Source organism: Rhodnius prolixus, unplaced genomic scaffold (genome assembly GCF_049639745.1).
Source record: "Rhodnius prolixus isolate KJV_2025 unplaced genomic scaffold, Rpr scaffold_5, whole genome shotgun sequence".
Classification (NCBI taxonomy): Eukaryota; Metazoa; Arthropoda; class Insecta; order Hemiptera; family Reduviidae; genus Rhodnius; species Rhodnius prolixus.
Window position 1 is genome coordinate 27134541 of NW_027411624.1, and position 26936 is coordinate 27161476.

Below are 26936 nucleotides of genomic sequence, written 5' to 3' on the forward strand. Positions count from 1 at the left end.
TCACGAGGGCATGGCATTAAGGCGTCCATGGGTTATTTCTTGGTGTCCATTTGTGTAAAATATTCCTCTAATTTGCCTTTGATTTAATAAGGTGCCTCAAAACAATCAATTTTCATGTGCTACGTTCGTTGAGATCCATTATTATTATTATTTTTTTTAATAGCTAATTACAAACAATCTTTGATACAGATATGTTTGCAACAAATATAAACATTTATTTGATTTTTATTTGTGAAAAATAATTAAATAAACAACATATAATGCTCGAAGAATTAAAGTTTAAAATAACAATCATATATTACTTGAAAATTACCATTTTAGGAAATGAGAAGACCTTTCATTCTTTTTTGGCGATAATTTTGCGAAGAATTGTAGACAGCAATGGGTGGCAGAGAGGATTGGGATGTGTACTAACTTTGGCTAGAAATTTGGTCAGTTTTTTTTTTTTTAAATGTAATCAGTTAATAGGCGTGGTGTCTGTATTATCATGAAAACAGGAAATTCGGTTGTTACGAAGACTGAAAAACGAGGGAATTTGTTTTAGATCCGTTGGCATTTGGAAAAAGCAGGTTTAATAGAAAATAGAAAATTTATTCATGTTTTTTCTTCTCTAAACGGCACTAACATTAGTTAGCATTAGACAAGTAATTATTTTTTAGAAGAATAGTTGTTCTAAAAATGGTTCATCGTTTTGTGGTTTCAATTGCTGTGAACATAATCCGTAAGCTGCGGTCCACATTTAGTGAACGGTTTTCAGTTTTTTATTATTAGTTAAACTTAGTTTTTGAAGTATTATTTCTTCTGGAGTCTTTCAGAGTGGCATCAGATATATAAGAATCAGTGCAAATTCTTGTCATATCAGTTTTTAACAGTTCTGAAGATTTCACATTTGGTTGATTCTCAAGACATAAGTTGCTCGGAAATGTATTCAGAAATCTTTCAATTATCCGTTCCCTTAGGCGTGATAATTACAAATTGTAATGAGAGCTTGTGGAAATGTTACTGGCGTAGAAATCGAGGAGAGACCTTGGCGTGATCTCGGTATATTTGTAAGCTATACGCTGAAACTGGCAAGAGATTCAAGAGACATTCACTGAAATTAAGTGTGGAGCATTGGTATAGAAGACTATCGGAAGAAAAATAAGAAAGGTTATATATCTTTTCAGTAAACATATGTTGCATCTGAAACTGATGAGCTGATCGTCACCAAAAAGATAATGGAAGGTGGTTCAGCCTAATTGTTATCTCTAAAGTTCATACTATTTAAACCCATCTGAGGGCTAACATATTCTATGGTCTTCCGATACCGGAGCTATTTGTTATATTCATATTATGTACCAAAAGCTATTCCTTGGGCAAACCACAGAGTTGAAGATGGGATATTTACGGATGGCCAAGTCTGAGCAGTAAGTTATGTACATACTGTAATGTACAATTCTGTAAAATGTGTTTCATTTTCTCAAATATTTCAGTGAGATCAGAAGAAAATGTTTAAAAGGCAATTTGTAACCTTGGACTTCCTTATTTTAAGACAATCTACTTTAAAAATTTGACTACTGGCCCATCTAAAAGAGTTTTCAGTGAATTTAAACAACTTGATAAACTAACACTGTTGAGTGCTCGTGAACATGTTTCCTTGCTAAACAAACGTAATTTCTCATACGAAGATAAAAGGAATCCTGGAAAATGTTGTACTGATAGAAAGCCCATTAGACAAGGAAACTTTTATAAAAAGTGCCAGCACCTACGTCTGATATGATCACATAAGAGCCTAATAAGTTCTCTTGAAAATTTCGATTACTTTTATTTTTCTAGTATTCGGAGGAAGACTGAGGCTGTTTGGAGAATTACTTTTAGAAAATTTATCTGTCTTTCTAACCGTGTCATCAGAATTGAATTCGGACTAAAACTTTCTGAGTAATAACATTTTTATTGCAAAAATGTAATGATTTTAGAAAAAAATTTAAAGTGACATCACTCAAGAATAGTGGAAAATATGCCTAGTATCAAGAGAAAATCGTTTAAGTGTTTACACCAGATTTGTTGGTTTTGTTTTATTGTTCTAGGAAATTAGATTTCGTTAGTAATTCTTTTTATAGACAATCATTGCTAGAAATAAAGTTGACAGATAAGATAGGCAGAGAGAACGAGAAGAGCTGCGAGAGTTTTGAAAGAGAGAAGCTTTTATGTTAACATAGCTGTTAGTACCAATGAGCATAGTACTTAATTCCGCTGATTATTCTATTATACTTATATATCTATTGAATATTTGTATACATATTTGTTTCCTTCATGTCTAAGTGAACGGAAAATAATTGTTTATTAACGATAACGTTTTAGATAGTATTGTTTTTTTTTTTTTGGATGTTCTCCCTTCTTTCCTAAACTTACAACAAAAGAAGACATTCATACAGATTGTTTTTAAGAAGTGATAACGAATTGTTACGTTGTTTTTTTTTTGTTTTTTTTTTAGCTTGAAATCTTAAATTTCCAATTATTTAGTACAATTAATTCATTGCTGCAGTGGAAATAACAAATTCATTGTTTATTAAAAAGAAACTTGATTCAACAATTTATTGTTAATTTTTTTATTCTACTTTACTAGAATTGTTGTGATTGAGTCCAATTTTCTTTATCCGAGTTTTCATTTGGAAAATACCTTTTAAGGTCTCCTAAGTCAGAAAAAGTTTTGTTTAGGTGATATTGTCAGAATGCTTGTATGCGTGTACAGCATAGTTAGAAAAAGAAAAGTTAGCGACTCGAATATAACGTAGCGTTTAAAGCTCCTGAAGAGAAGTGGACTAGTCACTTCTTTAGCGCCAGACATTCGTGAGGGTATCCAAGCCTTACAAGACAAAGTAATATATATATATAGAGTCTATTCAGGTAATTAATCCCCCTTAAACATAGAGAGAGAGAGAGAGATTGATTATGAGGAGAGATATGCATATTCTCATACACTTTATATACGCTTACATTCTTTGCAACTTAAAGGATTCACCTTTAGATCTTTAAGGCCGAACTAGATTTGAGTCTTTTCCTCTTCAATCTACAATCTTGGCGATCAAAATCAGATTCAGATAATCGGAAGTACCCAATTTACTAAAGGGATGTTAACTTTTTTGGAAATTTCTCTTGAAAGAAGTTCCTGTGAATTTATTTTTTACTTTATATATTCATTGAAGACTTGTTAATCTACTATTTACGTAGAATATTGTAGATTGTTTTGTTGACTGATTCATTAATCCAGAAGGAAGAAAGAATATTGCCAATTTCAGGCATTATTATTTTTTATTTTTGCCATGCATTCGACTTGGGTCTAGGTCCATGATGGCAAACCTGTGACATGCGAACTCATTTTGGGTGACAAGCATCGACAGAGACAAAAAATTATTATTTTATAATTTTAAATATTACTTGAGCGATTTGTGAAGTACTTGAAGAAATTACGGTATTTATTGAGAATAAAGATCTGGCAAAATTTTCCCCAGATCAATGATTCTTGAGAAATTCTCTTGTAACGTTGACTTTATTGTACTTTTGGTTCCTTGAAATATTAGAAGTGTTAGACAGTCAATACATTTTACATATTTTACCACATAAAGAAACCATCAAACCTGAACCTTAGCACAATTTTAGAGCTAAACCTTACATATATGATTCCAATCTCTAGTAATTAATATTGACAGAAAAATACTTCAAATAAAGCTGTACTTTATAAATGATACAACACATGCTACACTAAATCTTAGTCGTCAAGAATCGGCACATACTCAATAGTTTTGTAAAAAAGTACAGCTTTAATTTCATCTTTTAATACAGTTTTCTCCTTATTAATTATATATACATAAATGACATATCTATCTCTTTGGAATTCTTCACTGCCTCAAAAGAAAGTGATAAATTCGAAATAAAAAAAACAAAATGTATTCTAGGAACTGTAAGAATTGTACTGACTAAGTTAAGTATGGTTTTCATTAGAGAATTTTATAAAAAAAATTATTTTTATTTTAAATTTGAGGACTTGGCGCACTAAGCTTTTTTCAATGCGCTGCCGGCCTCCAGACAGTGTTTACTCTTTACACAACGCGGTCCACCACTGAATATTGAGCTGTAAGAAAATCTAACGGCCATCAGCTTGATTCGATCCCGGGATATTATGCGGAGAGCGCTAACCACAGAGCTATTCGCTTCCCTGTATGTTATATAAATTATTTTATAATTTGTCTTAGTTTTTTTTTATATAAAACGTCTAAATGTCAATTAAATTAAATAAAAACTGGCATTGAAATTTTTTTATTTATTTAATTTTTTTAAGATGTAATGTAAACAAAATTCAAGTGAGTTATCAGATATGATTTATCAAGTAATATTAACCCATTATCTCGATAATATAATGTAGTAGCAAACACTGTGCTCTGGTTGAAATACAAATTCCATTATTTTCCACAATTTTCTTGATGATTTCCTATAAATGTGGAAAATTTTGTTTTTTTAATTAATACAAGAAAATAATACAATTTTAATTTAGTTAATGGGTTTATTTTGATAAAATAAATATTTGGTTATTTAATGTTTTGAGAGGACATAATGAATTCTGAAGAGGCAATACCATTGTAAGTAGTTTTAAATATCTTTGGCATTGTAATAAAGTAAAAGTAAGAATTATCAGTTTGCAGAGTTGTGATTATCTTACTGTGTGTGTTTGTAGTATATTTAAGTAACAAAGAAGAAATTGATAGTGAATTGGCGGGGATCTTGTTCTCTATTCTACCCAGCTTTGTATTCTCGCTAAACACTATTGTGTAGAAAGAGAGTATTTGATTGGAGAAGAGTGAAAAAGGTGAAGGGAGGGGTGTATTGGTTGAGCTATGTAATTATTTATTGTGTATCATTTGGAAGTTCAACGATGCAGTAAACGCTTCCTTCATTTAATTTGACTTCAGTTGCAATAGGGAACTAGTTTAGGATTACATGTGCGACTGTCGTTACTTTGGTTGCCGCTCTCTCCCCACTTCAAGACTGTTCATTATTGTTGTTACACACATGCTTCACAGTAGTAGTTAGCGTTTTTCGGTCACAATCACTCCAACATGTAATAAAAAGTAAAGGACAGGCAATAAACATTAACAAACGATTTTCTTATTGCTGGTTTTTATCAGTCATGAATCTCCCAGCGCGATAGTGTAGTTTAGTCATTAGTTCGCGTATTTTTTTTAAAAATTTTGTTGCTGTTATTATTTGCAACAGTAGAAAGGAATTCAGTTTATACATGTGAGAATTTAAAGAAGAAAACATAGAAACTACTGTATGTTCCAGTTTGTCATCAAGTGCCTTAAAATACGGCTCTCTACCTGATATGGCAGCTAATAATGATGCAGGTACGTCTAAAGTTACATACTGTGTCCATGGAAAACCAGGAGGATGTTGTGCCACAATAGTGACCGACGGCCGTAAGGCACCCAATCCAATTACTATTGGTAAATTTTACTTCAAAAGCAGAATTAAGTTTGATTTGTATTTTATTTTATTTATTTATTTTTTCCAAAAAAGTAAATTCAAACGAAAAGTGTGGTTTAGAAACATTGCTGTGCTTTAAAAAACTTATTTTTTTTTTGCTTATTGTTGTAATAATTTTTTTTTAATACAAATTTAGCTGATGAACACTGCCATTCGGATCGAAAGGAGAGTACAGTAGACAAAAGAGCCAGAAGGAAATTAATTACCGCCACTATTCTATGCGTTACGTTTATGATTGCAGAATGTATTGGTAAGTGATTTCATTTTATTATTCTTGGCATTAATTTATTAATTGGTTTTCAACAGATTTTTATTGTGGGAATAAACCTTTTTAATAATTATAATCATAAAATTCGATTGATTTGTTACATTTTCATGTTTCAATCTTTAGACCATTCTCTAAAATGGATCAATATCTATGTAAATACAATTTACATATAAGTGTACTTTATGAAAGAAAATTTAAAGCTCGGTTGAGAATGGTTTTTGATGGTTAATAATTATTTTAGTGCAGCACCCGCAATATCTTTAGCTTCTCTGTATGCCCTCAACGACAACCTACTCATTGGTAGTTGTCAGTGTTGTCCTTGACATTAGACCACCGGTGTACAATCACCACCCTTAGTCGCTCATTTCTTATATTTGAATACTTCATTTGAAGTGCTGGCGGGTTCTTAGCGAGTTCTTCGTGTAGGGTACAATGAATATATGGGTGAAAGGTGCTAGGCCATTTCAAAATCTGGTGTTTATTAATCATATTTCATTTTTTAACTTGTTATCAAAGAGAAAGAAGAGCACGCGATAGGTCATTTTTATGTATTTTTTCATCCCCTTTCTACTAAAAAATATTGCCTAGGCAGTAAAGCTAGTATTTTTCTTAATACCGGGAAATAAGTTGTTTTCCGAGTGATTTTTCTAAGAAAAATGAATTGTTAAGAGCTTTAGATGTTCTCAAGCATATACAAAATGGCTAAAAATTAATTTTACATCTGTTACAAACAAGAAGGTTTAATAATATATTTGGTAATTTTGGGAGAGTTGCGTTTAATTACCAAACACATTGGAAACCTCCTGCCACATATTTAAGTGATCAATATCTTTCATGTAAAGGATAAAACTTATTCCTTAATTTATCAAATAATGCACTTTACTCAACTTGTGAAGCATGTACCGTTCCTTCAAAGGTGCCTCCTCTGGCTCGCAAGCCAGGTTAGTCAGGAGGTTATCAACTGCTCTCTGTATCTGAGGAGGCACCTTTGAAGGCACGGCACATGCTTCACAAGTTGAGTTAAGTGCATTATTTGATAAATTAAGGAGTTTTATCCTATACATAAAAGATATTGATCACTTAAATATGTGTCAGGAGGTTTCCAATGTGTTTGGTAATTAAACGCAACTCTCCCAAAATTACCAAATAATTATTAAACATTCTTGTTTCTAACAGATGTAAAATTAATTTTTAGCCATTTTGTGTATGCTTGAGAACATCTAAAGCTCTTAACAATTGATTTTTCTTAGACAAATCACTCGGAAAACAACTTATTTCCCGGTATTAAGAAAAATACTAGCTTTACTGCATTGGCAATATTTTTAGTAGAAAGGGGATGAAAAAATACATAAAAATTACCTATTGCGTACTCTTCTTTCTCTTCGATAACAAGTTAAAGAATTGAAATATGATTAATAAACACCAGATTTTGAAATGGCCTAGCACCTTTAATGTTGAAGATAACGAAATGCGGTTTCCGGTTTCTTTCATAACTTTTTATACTTTTTAAAACAGTGTATATGAAAGTGGGGGTCAACTGCGAACCCTCACTTTTTGTCGCGCGTCAGCCGCGTATGCGGGCAGGAATCTAAAATCACGTCACATATTCTGAAACTAGAGGTGACGGACAACAAAGTTTTCCTCTACCATTTTTCGCTCAGAACAACCGTTTAAGCATGAAAAGCATTTGAGCCGTCTTAAAATGAACACCCTGTATATACAGGGTGAACCAGTAAGTATTGTCAATAGGCCTACTGTGTGTAGTACATCTAAAGTGGAGTTCAATGATGTATTGGCCAACTTCATATTTTCCTCAGTTCTTGAGTGCCGTCACTTTTAAGTTTTTTTCTAAAATCATTAGTTTTTTCCAATAAAAATGTTATTACTCAGAAAGTTTTAGTCCGAATTCAATTCTGATAACACGTTTAGAAAGGCAGATAAATTTCCTAAAAATTGACACCATTTTGAAGCATAAATTATTCTCCAAACTGCCTTAATCTTCCACCTGAACCTAGGAAAATAAAAGTAATCGAAATTTTTAAGAAAACTCATTAGGCTCTTACGTGAACATTATCAGATCTGGGTGCTGGCACTTTTTATAAAAGTTTCCTTGTTTAATGGGCTTTCTATCAGTACAACATTTTCCAGGATTCCTTTTATCTTCGTATGAGAAATTACGTTTGTTTTGCAAGAAAACGTGTTCACGAGCACTCAAGAGTGTTAATCAAGTTGTTTAATTAATTGAAAACTCTTTTAGATGGACCAGTAGTCAATTTTTAAAGTAGATTGTCTTGAAATAAGGTAGTCTGAGGTTACTTATTGCACATAAAAAAAAAAAAAAAAAAAAAAAAAAAATCTAAACTGAAATATTTAACAAAATGTTAGATTTTGAAACTAAGCAAATTAGCCTTCGATTATAAAAATAGCCCTTGTTTAAAATGTTTTCTAACATTTTGTCAAATATTTCAGTTTAGATTTTTATTATTATTATTTTTTTTTTGTGTGTAATAAGTAACCTTAGCCTACCTTATTTTAAGACAATCTACTTTAAAAATTGACTACAGCTCCATCCACAAGATTTTAATGAATTAAACAACATATCACTGCTGTATGCTCGTGAACACGTTTTCTTGCAAAACAAACGTAATTTCTCATTCGAAGATAAAAGGAATTCTGGAAAATGATATACCGTTTGAAAGCCCATTAGACAAGGAAACTTTTGTAAAAAGTGCCTAGGTCTGAAAATGATCACATAAGAGCCTAATGAGTTTTCTTAAAAATTTCGATTACTTTTATTTTCCTAGGTTCCGGTGGAAGATTAAGGCTGTTTGGAGAATAGTTTATGCTTCAAAATGGTGTCAATTTTTAGGAAATTTATCTACCTTTCTAACCGTGCCATCAGAATCGAATTCAGACTAAAACTTTCGGAGTAATAACATTTTTATTGGAAAAAAAGTAATGATTTTAGAAAAAAACTTTAAAGTGACGTCACTCAAGAACAGAGGAAAATATGAAGTTGTCCAATACGTCATTGAACTCCACTTTAGATGTACTACACGCAGTAGGCCTATTGACAATATATACTGGTTCACCCTGTATACACATTGATTTAATCAAATCTTGCTTTTCGTCGAATGTTAGAAGGTAACTACTACTTGTATAACCTTTTGTCCCTTCAAATATTTGCTGGGGGTCTGCCGGGTAAAGTTTGAAGGCAAAAATGTTTCTAGTCCAAATAGCCTAACTTTCACATCCATAGTTACAGGAAATACGTATGTTTCTTGATTAACGGTAGAATTTTTGAGTCCTATAATCACTGTAGTACTGTTACTACAGTCACGCGTTTATGTAATACTGAAGGTACCAAATTCTAATAAATATTTAGTATAAAAAAATGAAAAAAAATTGGTCACTTAACTTTATGACAAAGTTGTTTCCCACAAGATTTGTTATGTATTTCAAGTAACTTTAAATTTTTAGCAGAATAAGGGAATTAATAATAAATTACTATCATATTTAAAAATAAACTGGTATATGTTGTGCATGTACGTGTCTTTAATATGCAGTAAGTGTGAAACAGATTGATAAATTATTTCTGTACGGTGAAATGCAAAGATGTTAAATTTGAGGAAAACTAGAAAATCTAAAAGAATCAACTTTTAGAACATATATAAGTTGGTGTTCACTTACTGGTTTTTTCTTTGCCTCCATCTTTATTTATTTTTTTAGTATTTTGAACTCGGTTTCTTTAAAAAGAGTTTTTATCTATTCGCTAACGTTTCTGTACGAATGTACACCCACTTTTAGGTCTTTCATACGATATGTAGTTGCACTGAGTGTGGATGTGTGTGCTTACAGAGTTATTGTGCTCAGTGACAAAACACTAAATGGTGATATAAATTTTTGGTTTTGACTTGTCTTTTAGTTAAATGAAATTAAAACTATTTGTAAAAACCTTGCAACTGGACGACTGATCAATTACTCAAAAAAAATTTTCAGTGGTTTGGAATTAAATAAATTAACTCAATTGTGACTTTACACAGTTGTGACTTTTGTAGACAATCTTTTACAGTAAAAATGGATCGTTCAATTACCAACAGTGCGCGTCATAGTTGAGTCAGTAGTACGCAAAACAGTTAGTATGTTTTTTTTTGTTTTTTACCTTCGCCGGGGAAAAGATAAGTGCACTAAGTACGTCCTTACTGTATTATTTGTGACAATGAAGAATTTTTAAAAAAACTGTGTACGGTACTAAGTAGGAAGACCGTGCTGAAGCACTGTTACATTGGATTTGATAATTGAAGAACGTATTTTTTCTAAAACTCCATCAATATTGCCAACGAATGTCATAGCTTTGTATGGCCTTTAATATCATCGGCCAGTTTACATAATGTCACTCAGGCCTCTCACTGTCATTTTCCATTTATTGTGATACTATTTTATACATCTATTATTTTTATAAAAATAATTTATGTTCAAAATACGTTGTTATTTTTTAAATTACATAATATTAGATTAAGAATGTTCAAAGAAGATTTTAACTTTTCGCTTTGTTGTGATTAAAAGAATCAAATTGATAAGCGAAATGTCTGCTGTAATAAACAACCTTCAATAGTACAATTTACTTTCTCATTCTACTTTGAAAGTAATCAATCCGTGATTTCTGTTCAAAATTAAATTATTTTTGAATGATTTCTGCTACCAAATTGCCAACCTACAAACTGACTCAAACCTTTGTATAAATTAAATATCAGTTCCTGAAAAATAAACGAAAAAAGTAAATGTCCCACTTCAGTTGCTGAAGACTGTATAAATAAGGTGAGGGACATACCTAGTGCCCTTGTTGTCCCAAGCCTAGATTGAATTTTTCTGAAAAATAAATGTTAAAAATAAAATATGAAGGTTTACATAGTTGTAATAGGTATATTAATATTTTTTTGTAATAAAAAGTTATTGTAATGGACTAGTGCCTTACCAAGATTAAATATATTTACAAAATTTTATAATCGAGAAAAATCGGTCTACCGACAATGCGATTTTAGTCTACAGTATTTTGTCTTTAGATTTTTGAAGATTTATTTAAAAATGGCTCTAACGAATTGCTTTTAACTTAGAATAGTTCCGTTTGTTAAAAATCTATCATTACTTTTTATTTTATTTTTTCTTGAAAAATCTGTTTGTTGGTATTTGTCTTTAAATCTCACATGCTATATTTTATTTGGAATTGTTGGAGGCACTAGGTTGAAAATAAAAGTAGAAAAAGTTTTGAACCTAGTATGAACTATTAAAATGAGCTGTTACCTAGCACATTTAGGTGAGGGTAACCAAAAGATTCGATCTCTAAAATCGCATTCACAAAAAAAAAAAGTGTACAAGATTTGTTGTATTTGGTTAAGAGGGTACCGTTTGGATGCTTCACATCAAACTTTTTTGCTTCCTTTCGGCAAAATCGATCGGACTAAATTTATCTCAATTGAGTTACATACGGAAATAAATGTTTCATCCGGCTGCGATAAATTCGTTTTAGAGTATGGTATTTAGGTGCCTAATTAGCAATATTCTAAAAATAAAAAAAAATTCTGTTAGCTAAAACTTTGTATTCCATCTCGTATCTAGTGATTCAATCTGAAGTCATCATATAGAATATTTTTTGTAAAAATTTTATTTAAAGCTTACGGTGTTAACGTGGCCTATCCTTTCTTTTTTAAAATGACACATTGTTGAGCTTTGCTCTAACTGCAATATTTGATTTTAATAGCGCTTCCGAAAGCCTGGGCATTTTTCTATTGATCTACCATCGCTTACCAAATTGTTTATGAAAATTTCTTTGTAGGTACCTTTTTTACTATTTTTACTTGATAATCGGGCGATTTTGCGATTTTACTTTAAATTAGGCTAGAAGAGGTACTTAGAATTAATTAAATTTAGAGGAAGGTTTCGCCTTAGTCCAAATCTGGTTAAAGCTAATTTAGAGAACTTGATCCGAGAGTGGAAAATAATATTCTCTCAAAAAGTTATTAGTTTATTTTTATTTTATTGTTCAAAACTACTGATAAGTGCCGTTTATTTTGAAAGTGGGGCAAGTTCATTTTTTGTTATTTCGAGATATTTAAGGTTTTGCGTTTCAATAAATTTAAAAATATTGGTAAATATTAATACATATTTTTTGTATTTTGTGGTGTTAGATAATGTAAGTTTATAATCCAATAGTGTTTATAGTGCTGGCTAAGAAAAATTAAGGTTTTATTATAACTAAATGGACTTGCCTCACTTTCAAAATTAATGAATTATTGTAATAGTTGATTTAAATGGATAATATTTCAGTCGTATCAGTCTTTTTTTAACAATAAAAACAAAATACTAATCAATAGTTCAACTATTCTTCTTCTTTTGAATCATTTTGGTCCGAATTGCCTTCGTATTCAGATTCTGATTCCAAGATTCTTCTTTTAATACCGATTGTTATGGGTCTTATTTCTACAAACATAATAAAAATAATATTATGTTTGATAAAATATTATGATTATTTTATTGAAATGGCGTTATTACCCAGAAAAGTATTTTTATTTCATTTTTGTTACCTACCAAATTCACTTTCAGATGCATCAGAGTTATAATTACCGTTGTAATCGGTTTCAGCCATTTTTTTCTTCTTATAAAATAAACCACAATCCGTTATTAATTTTCAAATAATGAAACTTTTTTCGTACACCGAGCACAAAACAACTCAAACTTACTTGATAGCCGATAATATAAGTCGAATGTTATACAATTTACAGTTTTTCAGAGCCAATAGTACTGAAATTTCCGGATGTTGGTGTATTTATCGAAACACAAAATTAAGATGTACTTATTATTATTAAATAATAAAAAAAATTATGGAATATTGTACAATCACCGATTATCAGTATCAAAGAAAGATAGATAAAAACACCCTACATTTCAGACATGATGTTAAACCATCATATTTACTTCACCTTACAGCAACCGGAGTTAAATTTTGCTGTACGGTTAAATAATTTCAACCTAAGATGGACTTGCACCATTTTCAAATTAAACATATTTACAATATTGTTAAGAGCTAAAACTTCCATCTCCCAAATATTAGGATTCTGAATTTTTTTGACTCTAAATTGTTTACAGATAAAAAGTTTTATCTATAATTACTATTATCTTCATTTTTTCAAAAATGGACTTGCCCCACTTTCAAAATAAACGGCTCATTTGTAGAAATGGATCCTTGCTTGTTCCACATAACTTCCCAGCATTATGGTCTGATTTATGTTCACAAGCTATTAAGGCATTTCAAATCAACTTAACCTAGCCTTATTCCAACTTGAAGTCTATAAAACTTTTTCTCAAATCTCGAGTGATCGTTTCATTAAACGAATGGCGATACAAATTGGATTTATTTCGTCCATCCGAACGTACAAAAACTATGGATAACCATGCCAAACCAGCTAGATTTGTGAATTTAGGGGGGACAGTATTTGTGTTGCTAGACGCTAGTTAACCTTCCAGCAGGCGCGTCCAAAAAGTTACAAAAACGGGCGCGCGTATCTTACGGATAAACTTTGGTATTTTTAATTTTTTCTATCAATAGAAGAAATGAAATTAATTAAATAACATCTATAATTATTAATAATGAAATAACAAATAAAAAAAGACTCAGAAAACGACTTTTTATTTTTTACAAGCCAATAAGTGTAATTTTACAATCACCATGTTCAGCCACTAGACTGTCTAAAAGTGTTCGCAGTTATTTCCTTCTCGTATCTGAGATATACAATGTCTTTTTCTGTCAGTAGAAAACAATATTCTTATTAACAATGTTGAAAATAGTTCAATTTGATGAACACGTATAAAAGAAAAAATATAAATAATTGATAAGTCAGGAAACTTACTCGAATGGTCGCGAGTATATGTCAGGCACGGATCGGCAATTGCAAAGAAATGTACAACCCCAAACAAGATAAGATTTTTACTGAAGGAAACTAGTCATGAGAGTGTAGCAATGCTTAAAGGGCAGCGCCCTCCGCCGCTCCGTCCCTAAACTGCGATTATTTTAGTCTAAGCTTGTATCTGTGAGATACGCGCGCCCGCTGGAAGGTTAAGCACAGACTGGGCTTGAAGTATTTTTTACAGCGTTAAGTAGTGAAGAAGTCGATTTCTAGGAAGTGTTACCAAAGTGGTTCTGAGTAAATACTCGTATTTTAGGAATTTTTAGTAAAAAAATTGATATTTCTTTTATCATACTCAATAAACATCTTTCAAATCTCATGATATATCTCAAATTATATCGCAGGGGGCCCCTTAGAAAAATTCGTATATTATGAAAGAAAGAACGCATTAAATTCTTCAAAAATCATTTCAAAAATGTTTATGGCGTAGTAAATAGGTCCTGAATTAAACTTTTATTAGTATAATTAACAAATTTTATTTATCATAAAATTGTAGAACTATTCCTTTTACTCATATTTCAATTTAAAAAATTATTACTGATAATTTACTTTTTTTTATAACCGACGATAACAATTTATTATTGCTTTTTAGACAAATATTTAAATGTAAAAAACGATTATTTTTAGTAAACACTCAAAATTTTCAATTAAAGCAATTTTTTTTCATTTCTTTAAGTAAATTGTCTTTTTAATACCTTAAAATTAGCGTGAGAAATTAAAGTTTTAAGTTTAAGTTTTTGAAATTAAATTTTCTCCTACATTTCGGACGCCTTTTATTTTAGATTTTAGCCTCTTATTTAAATTATACGAGGTGTGTTCAAAAAGTAACGGGAATTTTCGTTTTTTGAAAAAAATATTTATTTATTCATCTACATTAATATTGTCGCCTTCAAAGTAGTCCCCTTCGCATACAATACACTTGTGCCAGCGCTTTTTCCAATCCTCGAAACACTTCTGAAACTCGATCTTTGTGATAGCTTTCAGCTCTTTCAGCGATTCGCTTTTAATGTCATCTATGCTTGTAAAACGACGGCCTTTTAATGTTCTCTTTATGTTTGGAAATAGAAAAAAGTCACATGGAGCCATGTCTGGCGAATATGGAGGCTGGGGCATCGTTAAAGTTTTGTTTTAGGCCAAAAATTCACGAACAAGCAATGAAGTGTGAGCAGGTGCATTATCGTGGTGCAAAATCCATGAATTGTTTTGCCACAAATCCGGGCGTTTTTTTCGGATTGCTTCACGCAAACGGCGTTGAACTTGTAGGTAGTACTCCTTATTGATTGTTTGACCTTGTGGCAAGAATTCATGATGCACTATGCCATTAAAATCGAAGAACACAGTGAGCATAACCTTCACATTCGACCGCACTTGTCGAGCCTTTTTCGGTCTTGGCGATCCAGAATGCCTCCACTGGGACGATTGAGCCTTAGTTTCGACATCATATCCGTAAACCCATGTTTCGTCACATGTTATAACACGTTTCAGTAGATCCGCATCGTTGTCGACTTCATTGAGTGACTCTTGAGCAACTTCCATTCTCCGCTGTTTTTGTTCGAAATTCAACAATTTTGGAACAAATTTTGCTGCCACACGTTTCATACCCAAAACATCCGAAAAAATTTCATGGCATGAGCCAATTGATATGGCAACATCATCAGCGACTTCTCTGATTGTGATTCGGCGATCGTTCATAACCATTTCTTTCACTTTTTTCACGTTTTCATCGGTTGTTGATGTGCTTGGACGTCCAGGTCGTTCGTCATCTTCAACGTTTTTGCGGCCATCTTGGAAACGCTTATACCACTCGTAAATCCTTGTTTTACTCATAGCAGACTCACCATATGCCTTTATTAACATTTCACACACTTTATTTCATTTTTTACGCAAAATTTAATACAAATTCTTTGATCAATTTTTTTTAACAAACAAAAATCGCCAAGCTCGAAAAACACGTCTAACCTTAACGGCTGCCACTTAAGAAGTAAACAATGAATATTACTGGAAATTTTATCGTACTTCAGGGGCATGTGTACCAACATAATAAAAAATAAAATTTACAATCAGACTCTCCAAACCCGCGAAATTTAAAAATTCCCGTTACTTTTTGAACACACCTCGTATACAATTAGTAAATATGAATAGAGAAGATATACATATATGGTGCGTGAAGAGCAGGAGGAGAGGACATACCCAGCGGTAGTATCTACAAGAAATCGATTATAACGATGATCTTTAGTTATCAAGGAAGTCCTTGGGCCATTGGCAATTCAGTCGGCATGTTGGATTGTTAAGAATAACAGTAGTGACGAGAGTCTGTACAAATGGATTAGAGCAATTCGAGAGATCAGTTCGGAACTTATGATATATCGTCGTGACAAGTTGTACGAATAGGATGTTGAGGTCGTTATGAAGGGTAAGGTTAGCCGGTAGAAAGGAGCGTCAACTATCTGCCAGAGTAATTTTGATTGAAATGTCTGTACAGTCTATAGGTTTGCAGGTTTGACTGAACCCCACAGCCCCTAGAGTATTAAATATCAGTCATGTGAGTTGTATAGGCAATTTAGAGGGTCTACCAAGTAGTCTGTAAAGCAGTTTCGCACGTTTTGTTATTGCTTGTCTTTTAAGTCTAATATGTGGGTACCAAGTGAGTAGTTTGTCTATGTAGAGCCCAAGATAGCACACCAAGTCTGTACAAGGAAGAGAATTGCTGTTGGAAGAAGACAGGAGGAAAGGAGCCCCGCAAGGGAGTAAACGTGGCATGTTAGCATTTCTGTGGGTTCATTTTAATCCGCCACTTCTTTGCCAGGATTCTATTTTAGTAAGTGTGTCTGTAACTTGTATGAAGCTGATGCAGCGTGGAGGGATGCATAGGTATGTTTGATGTGCATACTGTACTGCGGCACATCTGCCCTCACTGTTCTCAGAAAAATTTTAATTTTTCCTTAAAAATTATTTCAAAGAAAAACCATTTATTTTCCAGTACCGTTAACCTTGGGAAGGAGGATTGAGGGCCGCAAAGTGCGAATTTGGGAATTAAAAGGATGCTCTCTCCCATTTTGTTTGTACCCTCTAATCGGTAGATTCCAGTCAAACTTGGTCTACCGGAATTGATCATAATTCTTAATTTTTTATTTTTAACTTTTTGCTACCATCTTAAAAGATTATTTGCATTCCTGCGGAGTTTCGATTGTTTTCAAATTATTAACGTCCCACTGAGTCAAGAAAAGTTGTTTTGCATTTTGCCGAGTATAACTCAAAAGTAAAAAAATCAAATCGATCAAATTTTATGTATAATTTAGGTAGGGATGATTAAGTAAAATTTTATTCAAAATCATCCAACCAGAATTAAGTACTATATTACACATTGGATTTTCACATTTTGCATTTTATTTAAAAGTGTTAAGCCTATAACGTTTATTTAAATTGTGCAGTTGCAGTGTTTGAGCTGCCCTCCGAATTGCCCTTTGTATACTTTTCGTTTCTAACTAGTAAATAATTTTTTTTAACCTTTAGGCATTATGGATTATGTTTACTTGGCATCGCTATAATGTCAACAAGTAGCAATATACTTATTTTAATTTTTCTCCGTCATGGGGAGAGGACTATTATCTTTCATGTCACCTCTCCATCACTATAGGTCCGCATCAACCAATGCAATCCTTCGTTCCTTGGTCCAACCAACAAGGCCTGTTATATCTTCTAACCATTCTGTTGCCGACCGACCTTTCCTCCTAAGAGACGCATCATGGAAAAAAAGAGAAACCTATTTGTGAAGCTTTCCAAATTTTGTTATATTCTAAATTCATTATACGAGTATTTGTTCCGGTTATTTAGTTTTCCAATTATCATGTCAGATAAACTAGTAGCATTGCGATCTTTAATTGAAATAATGGTCCCCCTTTATAGTGCTTGTTTATTTAAATGGCTCAGTTCATAACATTTCAAAGCAAATTTTACTAGTTAGTCAGCCATGAAGGTCTTTACTTTAGTATAATTTTAGATAACGCTTATCTAAAATTATGAGTAATTTACTTTTTCTTTTTACTTTTTGCATATTATGATTTCTAGTTATCATAAATTAGTGTATGTGTGGACATTTTTCTTCTTAATTGCAACCCTTTTATCGGGGAGAGAGTAATAATAATAAAAAAAAAAAACCTGGATTGTAACTATAACTAGTAATAGTAACTTTTATTTTTATATCATCTGAAGTCGTTGACGTCTGTAGCTTTTTCAGGGCCCGCTAGTCTCGGGATAGTGTTCTCTCTTTTAAGACAATATTGTACTTCACTGTTGAGTGAACTCAAAAAATCTTCTAGGAAGAGAAAATTTAAAAGTCGGCAGCTGGATTCGAACCCGGAATCTCCTCGTGGCAATCCCGCACGCTTAGCATTGAGTTAATTCCTTTCCTCTCTACCGGGCACTATCCGCTCTTACTCTTACAATTAATATAATTTGAGGTATAATTTTATTTATAATACATAATTATATAAAAAGTATATATATATATATTTTTTTTTTAAATCTTTTATTGCAATTTACCACTGCAACAGTTGTTGCAACAAGCAAATACGGTGAAAGGGAAAAGAAATAACGGGAAATCATGATTGGAGAAGGCACCCAGTGGTGCCACTCCAGTAACGTGCTTAAGATAAGAGAAGATCACGAGGCCATCTTCTCTTCAATCTCCTTAGAGGATTACCTGGTAATGTGGAGGAAGATAGGTGTTCTATGAGAGGGTTAGGATGAGCTGCTGTAGAGGAATGAAATTTGAAGAAACGAGTGTTAGCAAGATCTGTAATGAAAGGGATTTTGAGGTCATTATGGATAGTGAGGTTAGATACATAGAACGGAGCGTTAAGAAGTTTTCTGAAGTATTTTTGACTGTAATTCCTGGAGGCGTAGTGACTTGGGTCGCTTAGTCGATCCCCATACTTCGATGCCGTATGACCAAATGGGTCGCAGTAACATTAGATATAAGAGTTTTTTGTTATGTAGGTTAAGTTTCGAACGTTTGTCAAGTAGTCTGGCGAGAAGTTTGTAGCGTTGGTTAGTTTCTTGTCTTTTCAGTCTAGTATGGGGGATTCCATGTCAACCGTTTGCTTCTAGGCGCAGTCCAAGGGAGCGTACTTTGTCCACAGTTGGTACAGGAGTTTGGTTCAAGATGACAGGAGGTAGGATTTTCCGTCTGAGAGTAAATACTATAAACTTAGACTTCGTAACGTTGGTTTTGATTCTCCATTTGAAAAGCCAGTCCTGTAAGTGGTTGATGTGTGTAAAAAGTATATATCAATTTATTTATTTATAATTTATATGTTTAAATTAATATAATTAAACAGTTATAATTATTTTGTCTTTTGTACAATTTCTACCCGTGGTTAAATGTTTAACTTAATTAATTAACTGGCGCTTTTTCCTTTTTAGCCAACGGTATCTTTTTTTTTATCATAACCTATTGCATGATAGTGCTTTGTGCCAACCCTCAGCAGTTTAAAAATTACAACCGTAATTTAAGGAATAAAATCTAATGTTTATTTTCTACAATTTGTGTTTATGATAATTAGATGTCTTTATCTTTTGAATTTTTCGGAAGGTTTTCATATTGGAGTTCTTGGTTGATGCTCAAATATTGCAAATTTTGGTAGGTTCTAACTTCAGTTTATGAAGTGGGAGGAAGCTCTATGCTATCGAAAGCTCTCCAATAGGCTAATATAATTTTCTTAAGGTGTTGGTCTATGTGAATAAACGCTAGCAATCGTGGATGCCAACTTTGTGGCAACTACGGCTCTGTTACAACTTCGTCGTTTGATGTTTCAATGCATTTACTGTTAATTTACTTTTTACATTTAGCACATAAAAGACATGGTAAATTTATGAGTGGCCCATACTTCCATACTGGAATTATTCTATTGATAAGTTCTGTGATATCCGTTAGGAGAATAGCGTATTAAAGCAGGAATCTCTAAGTTTACTGAAGAAACTACTGATTAACGTTAAATTTAGTTTAAGGGAATAGGGAAAAGAATCCGTGTTCAGGCGTTTTCCCCTAAACAATCTTGTTTATCCTGAAAGAATGGATTTTATCCCAGGCTATTTGCTAGTCGCTCTCTAGCATTTCCTTAATCTCAGTGTTTCTTTACCCAAGGGACGATCGAAAATTCAAAATTCTGCAAAGTTTTTTAATAATTGCTGTAAGAGGAATCGTGTATTTTTCAACAGATTTTTTTTTTTTTTACTTTATCGAAAATGACCAATAATACAGAAATTCTTTATTTTCAGGTGGTTATCTGTCTTCCAGTCTAGCTATTGCTACAGATGCTGCACATTTATTAACAGATTTTGCCGGCTTTATGATCTCACTATTCGCTATTTGGATTGCACAAAGAAAACCAACTCGATATATGCCATTTGGTTGGCATCGTGCCGAAGTAATTGGTGCCCTTACTTCAGTATTGACAATATGGGTAGTGACTGGAGTGCTTGTATATATGGCTGTGGAAAGAATTATTAATGATAATTATGAAATTGAAGCTGTCATAATGCTCATCACATCGGCCATTGGTGTGGTTGTAAATATCGTGTAAGAGCTTTATCTATTTATTTTTTTAATTTTAATTGTTTACAAATGACTATTAGGAAATGCAATTATTTCAACAAAAAATGCAAGAAAACCTTTTTTAAGTACAAGTAGCTTAGGTCAAAAAGTAAACGATATACAATATCGCTCTCATTGTTCCCCAAGTATGGCTCTAGTGCTGGACCGTGACACCAATGCGAAAGAGTTATTTATCAAAGGTAGATTGAATTTATTAAGTTAAAGTCTCAACACAAATTATTAATTAAGCTCACTAATTAGTTTCTCAAACCAACAAATATTTTTGACATCGTATTATTGACTTGGTAGTACAATTATTATAACACTTATCGACAACTACTGATTCTGCTAGATGTCGACTAGCAGAATTCATTCTACAATTATACTCACACAAGCAGTGACATAGAAAAAGAGTCCACGAGCTGAATACATTTTTATCATATACAAGGTATGTCTAAATGTATATTTGAGATGTCCCTCAATTTCACAAATTTCACACGATTGGAACACATTATCTTACTAAGAAGCGAAAAAATGTAAAAAGGAAATCTACCCCATAAAATTTAATGGCAAATTGGTACTAAATAGGACCAACGAAGTGTTTGATGATAACGTCAAATTAGTCTTACCAATTTGTCCACCAACAGCCATCTTAAAAAAATAAATAAATAAATACTGATTTGTTTTGATGATAAATAGTTTTAAATGCTATTTCTTCACTACTTGTCACTAAAATTTTATTTCTACCGTCCATTTATTACTACCATTTTTTTCTTTACCTGCATCATCAACTTATAACTTTTTCAAAAGGTCATTTCAAAATGCCTATATAATAGGATGGATCAACAAATGTCTATGCTGATAAAATTGGTTTGTAGGAGATCCAGTATTGTAGGCTTGTTTTTGTTGCAGGTTTATTGCAATCCGCAGAAATGCTAATTGTTTATCTAGACTATTATATACTTGCGCAGAAGGTCTCCTATTTCCAGGAAAACCAGCTATAATAATTAATAGTTCCCAATTTACTCATATAAGTAATATTATGACCATATAAATGTTGAGTAATTTGACGTCTTTTAAAAATATTTTATCAGCTAATGTTGAATGCGGTATGGGGAAGACACTTCATGACGACTAGTTTGGATTATGAGAAAATTTCGTTCAGAACATTGGCTTGAAAAGGTTAACATTAGAAATGCGGGGCTATTTCCTCTTAAGGTTATTATTCTTGATGAATCTTCTAGATGGTCAAATTCAGATCTGGATTGATTTTTATTCTAGATTCTACTTTATTACCGACCAGAAGAGCTTTAGTAGCGCAGGTCTTACTTTCCCCTCCTGTGAATAATTAAGGAATGATGTGTGAGTTTCAATCTAATTTTTTGTACACACTTATCATCAGAAGAGAAATTTGTAAAGAAACTATAATTTTGAAAATTTTATGGTTTGCATTTACATAGAAAGCACAGAAATTACAAATAAATTGAAATAATTTTAAGAAGTCTTTTTTTTAAGCGACACTAAAGAGTTATTTAACAAAGAAAGACAATAAATCATTTGACCAACCAAAGCAACACTAAAGAGTTAGTAAACAGAGAAAGACATAAATCATTTGACAAACCAAATTATTCTTGGTTACTTTTAATAAGTAACCATTTATTTATTTTTTATCATTATGATGTTTTAGTAATTACTACAAAATGATTTATTATATTTTTTGCTGCTTACAACATTTTTTGTATGCATTATTATTATTATTTTAATTAATTTTATTTACAGTTTTCTTTGTTCTGCTTAATTATTATTTCTTGGGGGATATGGAACCTTTCTTTTCTGGTCATAGCTTTTTAATAATTTTTCCGATAGTATAATTTGCCAACGTTTTAATCCTTATCAAATCATTTTCTGGTCTGTGAGCAATAAGAATTAATTTACTGTAATATTAATTACATATTAATACCAATTTAGACTTGAGCTTACCTTTATTTCGCAATTATTAGTTTTTATAAAATAGTTTTCCTTTAATAGATTTTGATTGACCTTTGTGTATATTTATTATCCACAACTTTGACCACATTTTATGGTCCAATGAGGTATATATATATATTTGTATTACACACACACATATACGTGTGTGTATGTTCGTTTTATGACGGCTCAAATGCATTTCATGATTAAACGGTTGATCTGAGCAAAAAATGGTAGAGGAAAAATTTGTTGCCCGACACCTTTAGTTTCAGAATATGTGACTTGATTTTAGATTCCTGCCCGCATACCCGGCAGACGCGCGTCCAAAAGTAAGGCAGATGACTCCCATTTTCATATTCACAGATTTAAAGAGTATAAAAAGTTATGAAAGAAACCGGAAACCGCAGTTTGATATCTTCCAAATTAAAGTGCTAGGCCATTTCAGAATCTGATATTTATTAATTATATTTCAATTTTTTAACTTGTTATCAAAGAGAAAAAAGAGCACGTGATAGGTTATTTTTATGAATTTTTTCATCCCCTTTCTAATGAACACATTGCGAAGGCAGTAAATCTAGTATTTTTCTTAATATAGGGAAATAAGTAGTTTTCCGAGTGATTTTTAAGCGATAATCAAATGTTAAGAGCTTTATATGTTCACATAAATGGACAAAAGGGCTAAAAAATAATTTTACTTCTGTTACAAACAAAAAGGTTCAAAACTTTTTTGGTAATTTTGGGTGAATTGCGTTTAATTACAAAAAAAAATCCATCTCCAGGCACATATTTAAATGTTCAATATCTTACATTTTAAGGTTCAAACTTATTCCCTAATTTATTAAAAATTGCACTTTACTGTTTCTTCAAAGGTGCCTCCTCTGGCTCGCAAGCACATCTGCATTCTCAAATGGCTCTCTGTTTCTAATCTGGTGGAATAGCTCTGCAGACCTCACATATTCTTCCCCTCATCTAATCTCCTGCCAGGGACTCTCTCGATTTGACACTGCTAGAATTTTTCTTATGGAAAGTATTAAAAAAAATAAAGTTTATGCGTTCCTATGACATCAAATGTGGGGAAGAATATCTGAGGTCCTGCTGAGCTATTCCACCAGATCAGATACAGAGAGCAGTAGATAACCTCTTGGCTAACCTGGCTTGCGATCTGTTTCCAGAAAAATGCGGTTGAGAAAATAAGACGAAAATAGTTTAAAGAAAAAAAATTAATAATAAATAAAATGTAGACTCTCTTTATTCAGATTTAATTTGTTTTCGTCACTGAAAACCACTTCATCCCAAAATTTTTCATCCTTTGCCAAGTATAAATTTGCGAAGTCAATTCTTTTCTTTTTATTTTCAAGGCTAATGAATGTTTTTTGTGGCATACCCTAGCGTTGTATCCTGCATTCTGCCGAACCCTTCTCAAAGTTTCTGAAGTAACTAAGATCTAATCACTGAACGTATTTTAGTGGCACTAACATGGGAATTTAGCTCAATTTTCCAAAATATAAGTTTTTCGCAACAGTAACTTAAAATTTTAGGCCGTCCACTTCTAGGTTTATCATGAATTACTTTTATGTTTTTAAATTTTTGAATTATGGATTGCACTGTAGGAAACGGCCCATTGACAATTTCACTGATCTTTCGGTAGCTTTTATTCAATTACTAATGTTCAATTATTAATTTTCTTATTTCGAAGGAGACGTTTTTACCCCGTGGAGTCGATGTTTATTTAGGCACTTAAGTAAAGCAACTGCGAAAATATTTTTGCCATTATTTACTTATTTAAACCTTTGTCTTTCATTAGATTAAGATTCAATAAAGATTTGTACGTGTGGAAAGGTCATACATTTAAAAATATTAACAAAACACTGAACTGAATGAAAACTTTTGTGAGGTAAAATTGGTAATTTTTTTTGTCCTTTATTTATTAGCGGCTTAAAATTTCAGTGAATGTATTTTTCGAAATGGATTCTGTGTCGAAATTACTTAAATTTTTATAGGGAAAAAATTATATTTTCCTCACTTTATTAATTTCCAAATTATGGCCTCAATAATTCTTCTAATCAAAGTGTATGAAGACTTCAATCGAAATTTTATCAGTTAAAATTTTTTGAAACACACATATATTTTAGGTATTGATGTGACTGATAAGAAGTTTTTGTGTTAAAATTTATATTTTCTACTATAATTCATTTACAATTATAAAAAATTATCTTTTATAAATTAATTTTGTAAATTTATAAAAGGCGAGAGTAATTTTTTATAAAAAATCTTAATATTAAACCACATCAAAAATTACAATTCCAAATTTCTGTATTCCAGTATTACTGAAAGAAAGCTATCTATTTACAGCAGCAAGGATTTACACTAGGTTAGGCAAATTATTTAACCTAATTTTCTGTGGGAACAAAAAAATATGTTTATCAAGGTCTTTGCAGCCATTTAATAGCAATTGCCACAGAGACATTTCTAGTGAGCCAAAATCCTCCGGAAATGTCACATTTAGACCCGCTCAATATAAAAAGTTGTTATGCACTGAAATCCGTTTGTGAAAATCCATCTGCCATAGATTTTTCTTTTACTTATTAAAGTTTGTTGTCCGGTAATGGACATTTTTGCCTTTTACGAGAGAACACTGCCTGAAGAGAGGCAGTGCACTAAAGGACTGAGAGAGAGGGCGCTATGAACCATTGATTTACTCCTTAAATAAAAACAAAATAATTCCCTTATCTATAAAATTAAAATAAATATAGTATGTTTCTGTCCCTTAATTTAAATTCGTTCCTTCCACCATTCTCACAACGACTCGATCATTTTTATATTAAAGAATTTTAGTGTTGAAACTCAAAAATGAAAGTCACGAGTATACAATTTTTTTTTTTTTGCTCATCGATTAATGGTCGGCTTCAAATATTTATTTGTATATTTAGTATATTTATTTTGCTACTTATGTTTATCATACGCCTGTAGTTAGGGATATTAAACCAATTTTTTTTTGCGAAGATTGCGGTATGGAATACTTTTTCTTCAGTTAACGAGTTCCAGGTTTATGGTTTTTATTTATTCTGCCTCTTATTCTTAAAAAAAATTTTGGAATTTTGTTTCCTTAGGAAATTGAGGTTCGTTGAGCGAAAACATTGTATTTAACGCGAGCATAATGTAGATTTCTATTTATTTAACTACTTGTAAACATATGTATTTATTGTTTTTGTGGTCTTGTTTGCACATTAACCGTTAGTAAACATATTTACAATAAGTAACATTTGTTTTTATTCTAATTGTGGTGTAACCAATGACCAATACCATAGCTAATGCGTTGTTTACCAAAATTCGAGCAAGGATAAATTTAACAAAAACCTTGTTCTAAACATTTTCCTAAACTGAAGTATGTTTAATATTTTATGGCTTGTGGCTACAAAATTAAAAACTAACAAAAGCATTGATAGTTACCAAGTTTTCGCATCTCATTAGATGAGCAGTTAGAGGCAAGGCTAAAAATCTGAATTATTTTGCGGTAACTACATGCTCAGTCATGTCCTTTGTTTTACTTGAAGTTTGTAAAAAAGAGAAGTTTGGAATATGGAGAAGCTACGCGCCCCTGCCTGCGATTCCCAATTAGATAATTAAAGGTAAATCTGCATGGAATTATGCATTACAGTACTAGAAACCATGTTTGAAGTAAATTAATCCAATTATTTTCTGTATCGATTTCTACGCCTGCTGTCTTATCTGGACGCATTCATATATCTTTAAAAGGTTGGGCATTCCTTTATAACTCTCCTTGAACACGAACACATTTACTACTATATTGTCGAAGGTTACTGAATCTATTCAGGAGACATATTCTGAATGTTTAAAAAATATTTCTATCACTTTTTACTTTTTGGATCCAGTTTAGCGGAGAAAGGATTTTGTTTTTTTTTCCGTTATCAGTTAATAGGATATATGAGGTAAATGATTTCTTCTCCACGTCAAAAGAGTTTCTAACTTTACATTGATTTCAAATTTAAGAAGTCTATCGTTATTCGTTTAAGAAATTCTTACCTTCGCATCTGATTTATTTTTAACTGTTCACAACGGAAATTAATTTTTTTTATTTCATTGCCCTTGAATCTTAATTCCTTGATTAGTATGCAGGTTAATATTGTATTTGAATGCCATGGAAAGTTTTTGTTTTTTCTTTTCTAAAAATATTCAATGTTCAAAAGATACGAATAATGCCAGCTGTTTAACAAAGATATCACGAGTTCTTAAGTTGTCTAATGGGTTACTTTATTCAGCAACAAATCTTGCATTTGTATTTAATTTGAACTATCATATTTTTTTTTAATGATTATTAATCAATTGTTCACTTTCATCAATACATCAGCATTTCAGCATAAACATCAAACCTAAATATTGAATTGATAGAGTTAATATATTGCAATATGTAGTGTAAAATATATTGCTATATAATTGGACTATGGAACATCTAACTGGTTCCTCGTAACTAAGATCAGTTTACAATAAGACTTTGTCGAGTTAAAGAGAGATTTACTATTCCCTTCTTGTATTTTTGTTTCGACCACTCAATTTAGATAATTGGAAAAGATGAAGCCTATTGATTTATACATCATTATTATAT

The 26936-nt window shown here is 31.7% G+C and overlaps 1 protein-coding gene across 8 annotated transcripts in view; it reads left to right on the forward strand.

The window, feature by feature from the left end:
• LOC141458671 (proton-coupled zinc antiporter SLC30A2-like) overlaps positions 1-26936 on the forward strand; it is a 40169-nt gene that overhangs the window by 3095 nt on the left and 10138 nt on the right. For 5 of the 8 annotated variants that reach the window (XM_074136961.1, XM_074136956.1, XM_074136955.1 and 2 more), the window contains exons 2-4: positions 5320-5480; positions 5657-5770; positions 20029-20329. In XM_074136961.1, the coding sequence (XP_073993062.1) occupies positions 5320-5480; positions 5657-5770; positions 20029-20329 (576 nt within the window). Of the gene's footprint in view, positions 1-321; positions 432-4396; positions 4617-5319; positions 5481-5656; positions 5771-20028; positions 20330-26936 lie in introns of those variants that run through there. The other 3 variants (XM_074136962.1, XM_074136960.1, XM_074136959.1) reach the window with 3 other exon arrangements.